Source organism: Beta vulgaris, chromosome 3 (genome assembly GCF_026745355.1).
Source record: "Beta vulgaris subsp. vulgaris cultivar EL10 chromosome 3, EL10.2, whole genome shotgun sequence".
Taxonomy (NCBI): Eukaryota; Viridiplantae; Streptophyta; class Magnoliopsida; order Caryophyllales; family Amaranthaceae; genus Beta; species Beta vulgaris.
Window position 1 is genome coordinate 8,971,244 of NC_079204.1, and position 6,759 is coordinate 8,978,002.

A 6,759-nucleotide genomic window follows, 5' to 3' on the forward strand; every position below is an offset into this window, starting at 1 on the left:
ACCCAGTTACGATTCATTACAACCCATATGATTGGGAATAAAATTTAAGTTCAAGACCACAAAAAAAATCTACTTGCCTAACTAAAACGGGTAGAAACTAGGACTGTCTTGTATACCCTTAATAGCGAAAGGGTAGTTAGATCAAGGGCACTAGTCACTACTGACATAGTGACATTTACCTTGGTTGTCTTAAGGGTTACGCAAATGGCCAGACCCACAACAAAAACGTAGACGATATAACAACAGCTATTAGCTACAACATGTTGCTTATAATTGCATGGTGTTTCTCTCAAGAGTATAATACAACAAAAGAACATAAGTAGCAACACCAAATATGTCTCTAATCTATGATTTCAATCGAATAGTAGGGGTTGTTATACTCACAAGTCATTAGAGTAATGGTCAACAGATGAATCTTCATTATCCAAAAATGTCTCAATAATTTCTTCTTGTGTTAAATCAGTGAAGTAACCCTTTCCAGCAACCATACCTTCTTCCCGTGCAAGGCGCTCAACTTCAACCTGAACTTTATCTCCTCCAACCTTGCTCGGATCCAGCAAATTGCAAGCGACCTCAATGGTCCCGTCACCATGAGCAAGCGCCATAGCTTGCACTGATGGAAGCCCACCTCCTCTTTCACCAATGACTTTAGCAATTCTACGTACAGCTGAAATATTAGTTGAGAAGATTGGGACGTTGTAGTTGTCCACCCATCTTGTACTCCCTATTACTATAACGCCCTTAGACGGATCAACTTGACTTGGCCCTTCATCGGGGCAAATTGGTAAATTCTCTGAATTCGGACCCCCAGCCCATATATTTCCTCGAGTGTTGGGCATAAAGTAGCCAAGCTCTCTTCTTATTGAATCAAGAGTCCGTCCTTTCTCATGTGCTGCTCCATATAGAAAGATAGGAACTGCATATTTAACATACTAAAAGCATAAGAAAGGCACAAGATTCTCCAGAAGACCTTTAAATAAAAGACCAAACAAGAGTCCACTTGTTTCTCACTTTCTTGTGAGGTAGCAGCAACTAGCTGTGCGTTCAATCTAGTAGCTAAAAAAGTTGATTCTCTTTGCGATTGTAGGTTCGGTCTGCATATGCAAACCCGATACCTCGCCACAGAAGGTGGCCTTATGCCAATTAGGTCAATTATTTTCAGGTAGTGTCAGCAGCACATATAACAGTAACACAAGAGTCCGGTTATAAGAATAGTTCCAATGTTACTATCCACCAAACCATGAAGGATAATTTATATCTAAGAGTAGTTAGATACAAGAAGCTTAAGAATCATCACAACTGTAGCAAAGAGTCTCGAAAAGGAACTTTTTAGCTTTAGCCCGTGTTTTAGAAAAAACTACAAGTAACATGATAAAAAAAATCATGCTCTAGAAAGATTTGATTAGTTTCAGATGACAGTTGCTTTAAACAATAGCGCTCCCTTGGCCTTTGCCCCCTAACCCATAGCCTCTATGTATTAATCTGAAATATCGTAATTATCCCTTTGCAATGCCTCTTGGCTCTTGCAATGCGTACAACTAACAAATTATGAAAACAACTTACGGGAACAAGAGCTTCAGCATACAACTTACAAGGTATAAAAACAAATTCAAACAACTTATCTGAAATGAACCTTAGAATCCAATATTCCAGGGGGACAAAAAAACATAACTGAACACTAGTGAAGCCCGCCATGTAAACACTCAAAGTTGCTTATTTCATCCACAAGATCATCATGCAAGCATTAAGACTAATATGAAAGTAGCATCAACAGCACCCATGCAGGATCATATTTAAGGAAGTTGACAATCACAGCACCAGAAACTCAAACAAGTCCATTTCCTATTCAAGCAATGAAGTGCGTTCCCACACTTTTACTCCTAGGTCTAACGTGCTATGTAAAGTATACAAACCTTCAAGCTTGGTGCCAATATCTCTGGCCAAGGACCTTGCAATATTGGCTGTTTGCTCCAAAGTAGCATTGGCCAATGGGTGAAGGCATATGTGATCAACAACTCCAAGACGAGGATGGCTTCCACTATGCACATTAAAGTCAATTGCTTTGTAAGCAGATTCAACCATTGCAAATGGAGCATCTTTTAGAGGGGAAAAACCTGAAGGCAACTTGGGAGGTAGCTTAGAGACAAGAGTATAACCAACTCTATTATAAGTTTCATCTTCAAACTTATTGATAAGTCTAGCTTCATGGAAAAGCTTGGCAGCTCTTTCGATAGACTCAAGGGCAGCTTTGTTGCGGCTTTCTGATATGTATAACTTGCAACAAGCAAGCGTCATTTTTAGCATTCTATATTTTTCCACTAATCTTCCCGATCTACAGGAAAGATAAATGCCAAAATTAGCTTTGCAACTGCCATATATAGATCGCGCTCACACAAGCTAATAACGACCACAAAGTCTGCATATCTAATATCTTTATCAGCAATCAGCAGATGTCATATCAGGCAGGCTCCATCTTGGATATAGTGAAATACACATTATTACATCAATAATTATGTAAAAAATTAACGGATCTGCTGTATAATGAACCCTTAACTTGGTACATCATAATCGAAAAGCCAAAGAATACTAAATTAATATTTTTAATGACCCACCAGAGGTTTGGTATCAAATCTATGGTAAGAACAATTTGAGCAAATAAGACATCTATATAAGGAATCCCCTGTGCTACTATAGTTGCAATGCTCATCAAAACTCATCCCAGCAAAAGCTATAAGATTTTCACCTCATAAACCAAAGAACTTAAGTACTTGAAAAGGTTCGAACTTCTCAAAACAAATACTGATGGAGAATGTAAAATCATCAGAGACAATCTCCATACATCATAGTTCTTCTGTATAAATCCATTAACTTACAGAATCTAAACCTTTCTCTGTAGGCATCAAACCACACAAATTGTACTGCTCCATGTGCTTCTAAGTAAGGGTTATTTATAGAAACTTTATTTTCTTTCAAGCTAAGCACTGTTCTACAATTCAATACAGATGTAAAGTTCCTATTGTTTATATAAAAAAGTCCACTGATCCCACCTTACTGAACCCTCAAGATCACATAGTCTCAGCCCCAGCAATACGAGAGGGTAGCCACAACCACAAGGCTATACTTATAAGAAAGAAAGAATAATTAAAAGAAAACCTAAGCATCATAATCCAACTTCAGTGACCTACTACGCCTTCCTTAAGCCTGAAACTTAATAATCATGAGCATCAGACATTTTAGGGTACCCCTTGTATTCCAATTTAACTCCTAAAGTAGCACAAATAGCCTTAAACTTCAACCTAAGCTCTTTCAAAATGTCATCTTTGCTCTCATCTTCATGATCCATATATGGATACTTCTTAAGCAACTCTTGAATTTGATGTATACTCTTTTGGATCCGTGCAGAGAAGAAACTGGGTTCAATTCGAACCACTGAGATCCAAACATCAATGAGACCGCGGTAAAACCCAAGCTCTTCACCAGACTCAAACCCGTGTTTTAAACCCACTTCAGAGCCCTCTTGCTTGCCCAAGACAAGCCCATCTTTATAGCCATCTTTGTAACCTTCTTTAATGTGGCATTCTTCCAAGTTTATAGAAGAACTGAAAATATCTTCATCAATAGTGTTGTTGTTGCTCGAAATTTGGGTCTTTGGTGGTCCGATTCGTTGAGGATCAAGACAGGTTTCAAATATATCCATTGGATTTGAGAGGGAATAATAATGAAGGAGAGACAGGGGGTACCTGTTTGTTCTAGAGGTACAAGGAAATGTAGGTCGAAGATTGTGTAGAGAGAAGCAGACGAACGTATTTCTTGAGGAGGATCAAAATAAAAAAACCTGTGCAACAAAGAGAATAATATAATCATCAAGCAAGGGAATTGTAATAATAGTAAATGCAATTACCAACAGTTCATGATCCTTAGTAGCTTAAGTTTGTTATAGACATGCTGAACTTTGTGCAAAATATTAGCTATGGATTCCATATTTCCATGTATCCATAGCTAAATTTAGCAAGTGATGATATGCGCCAGTAGCTAATTTTAGCATCATAGGTATAAAGATTGTGGATTATTATGCTTCAAAAATATCAGTTACTTCCCCTCAAAAAAAAAAAAAAAAATATCAGTTACTTTTTTGTGTATTGCTCATCTTGGGTGCACATAACAGATATTGTACACCGTTTTGTGTTTCTAGCAGGTAAGCATGTTAAAGTTACTGTTCTATGTATTTGAGTGACTCTCTTAAAAGGAGTACTCAAAGCACTAGAGCACAGTGGCTTTAACAGTGGAAGGGGCAACTTCCGCAAAAGTTAACCTCGTGCAAATTAACAATTATAATGCACCAAGCACATATGAGATTCAGTCTTTTGGTGTAACAATATTGAGGCTAAATCTACTAATAGTATCTTTGATCACATCAAATCTGTGTCAATAATCAATATGAATTAACTAGCTGTAAAAAGACCTCCTGCACACTCATGGTGATATAGATGAAACCGAAAGATAAAAATTCATACATGTAGTCAGTGGCGGATCCAAAATTTCGGCAGGGGAGTGGCGTAAATTTATTATACTATTACAACCTCAAAGTACTTTACTAAAAGAATTACAATTGTTCACAACAAGTTCTCATTTTTTCGAACCGATTTACAATTTTGCTTCAACTTTTACCTCCAAAAACAAATCTTTAGCAAGATATGTAACTAACCTATCATTCAACAACTCATCTCTTGATTTTCAACTTGGTTGAATTGTAAACAAAAATGGATTTGAATCAACTTAATTTCCATCACATGTTCCATTTGAGGAAAAAAAAAGGCTTGAGACATATAAATTCCTCTCTTGTTTTCTCTTCATGGTTCTAAAATACATTTATACACATAGTACAAGAATTTACTAATTAATTCAACTGGTACTTTCTTACTCCTATGAACATTGTCAATCTCTAATCGAACACTAGAACACACAAAAAAAAAAACTTGAACAACTCACCTCACACAATCACAATTCACAAAGTCATCAACCATTCGCACAAAATTAATATCCTTGTTCAAAATCCATAAAATAACGTTGTAATTATTGAGGTGGGTAATTAATTTTAGCCATAATCATCACAAACTAAAAACAAAATTGGACTATAAAAGTAGAAAACAATACAAAAATTCAGTCTATTAAACCAGAAAATACCCCTATGAGATCAAAGAAAGACTAACCAAGATATTAAATAGACACAACAATGGTGCGATAACAGTCGGAAAAGCAGTCGGTGAACAGAGAGACAGAGGAGAGAGAACGGTGAACCAAGGGTCAGGGTTCAATCTTCAGATTAATCTTCTTCTTTTTTTTCTTTTTTTTTTAAATAAAATTATCCTACTTTTCTCTCTTTATATATGTTGAGAGATCTGCGGAAATGTTGGAGTTGAGTATTAGTCCGGTAGAGGTGGGCATGGGCTGGGCCGGCACGTGGGGCGGGTCGACCCTCACGATTTGGGCCCGGCCAGGCCCGAGCCCGTTCGAGGTCCGTCCCAGTCCGTTTTTTGCTACATGGGCCGCGGGCCTGTCACGGTCAAGAAATTTTATTTCCTGCGGGCCGAACGCTCCTTTCCTTTGTTTTTTAGCCTAAAACTGTCAAAAATACAAAAATAAAACATAAAACATGGGTCAGGCCCGCAGGAAGCACGAGCTCGGCTCGTGGGCTTGGGCCGAGCCGTGGACAAATTTTTAAAATTTCAAGCGCGGCCCACCATTTACCCAAGCGCGGCCCATGCCCACCTTTAATTACTCGTAGAACCTACTGCACAGCGTGGTTGGATTCTCTAAAATTCTAACATAAGTCTACAAGTTAAAATTTGACCAATGTTGATTATTGGATAAAAATTAATGGCTCATATATTCTCTTTCCAATATTTTCCTCCCTCCTAATACTAAGAAGTCTTGTAGAGTTTTATTAAAACACTAGAGGATCCGGACTCAACCCCAACTCACTTGCCACTCGGACACAACAACCAAATTAGAGTTTGAGTAAATTTTCACTAGTTATTAGACTCGGGTTATGCCTCGGGTAAGAAAAACATTCATTTATTAATATTGTACTTTAAAATGATAACATTAAATATAACTTGGTATAGTAGTTAAAACTTTAATATATGAATTTGAGGTTATGGGATCAAAATCCACACTATGCAATTTCTATAAAAGAATTATTGTACATGAATTAAAACTCCCTAAGTAAAGCACTATGTAACACAAATCCTTGTTTAGGAACTCCTTTAGTATTTGCATAAAAGGAGATGATGTGCAACAAAATAATTGTTAGACGAAATAATGGCATTTAACACATGAAACAACAAACATCGAAAAATTAAAAGTTAATAATTTCTAAAAAGATTAAAGCTTAATAACCTTTAAAATTGTTCGTTGACAAAGTTGAATTTAAGGAATTTTAATTGTCACTCTCCTTGTTTACTTGTTCAATTGGCAAAGGTAATTTGATCATAGAAATCCAAAGAAGTATGATAATTCGTCCAACTTTTAGATGGATAACCAGTGAGTGTCTCGGACAATGTTTTGGGTTGTTGCTTTTTGTAATTTTGTCAAGTGAGTAAAAATTTACGTAATGACATGATAAATAATTGCATGATTTTTGAAAAATAAACCCTTAAAAGTTTGGGGATGAAAGCAAATAAGCAATAACTTAACTTTTTACAAGAAATTGAAGTAAGAGTTTATGTCTATAATAATCTCTTGTTGTTATCATAAAAA

At 36.5% G+C, this 6,759-nt stretch overlaps 1 protein-coding gene across 2 annotated transcripts; it reads right to left on the reverse strand.

Annotated features, from left to right (window-relative positions):
• Positions 1 to 237: 237 nt before the first annotated feature.
• On the reverse strand, positions 238 to 5,416 carry LOC104906489 (uncharacterized). Of its 2 annotated transcripts, none has more exons than XM_048640172.2 (4): positions 5,211 to 5,416; positions 3,231 to 3,835; positions 1,914 to 2,305; positions 238 to 916 (listed from the first exon to the last, which is right to left on the reverse strand). In XM_048640172.2, exons 2-4 carry the CDS (start codon positions 3,695 to 3,697, stop codon positions 381 to 383), a joined length of 1,395 nt encoding a protein of 464 aa, XP_048496129.1. In that variant the 5' UTR covers positions 3,698 to 3,835; positions 5,211 to 5,416; the 3' UTR covers positions 238 to 380. The 2 variants fall into 2 exon arrangements, with proteins under 2 accessions (XP_048496129.1, XP_010693555.2); XM_010695253.3 differs by having other exon boundaries at positions 1,914 to 2,332; positions 3,741 to 3,835; positions 5,211 to 5,409.
• Between the last annotated feature and the right edge of the window lie 1,343 nt (positions 5,417 to 6,759).

Coding starts and splice junctions, on each gene's coding strand:
- LOC104906489 (XM_048640172.2), bottom strand. CDS start 3,697: ATGGATATATTTGAAACCTGTCTTGATCCTCAACGAATCGGACCACCA. Junction 2,306..3,230: donor TACAAGGGGTACCCTAAAAT/GTCTGATGCTCA, acceptor GGAAAAATATAG/AATGCTAAAAATGACGCTTG. Junction 917..1,913: donor TATTGGCACCAAGCTTGAAG/GTTTGTATACTT, acceptor TTAAATATGCAG/TTCCTATCTTTCTATATGGA.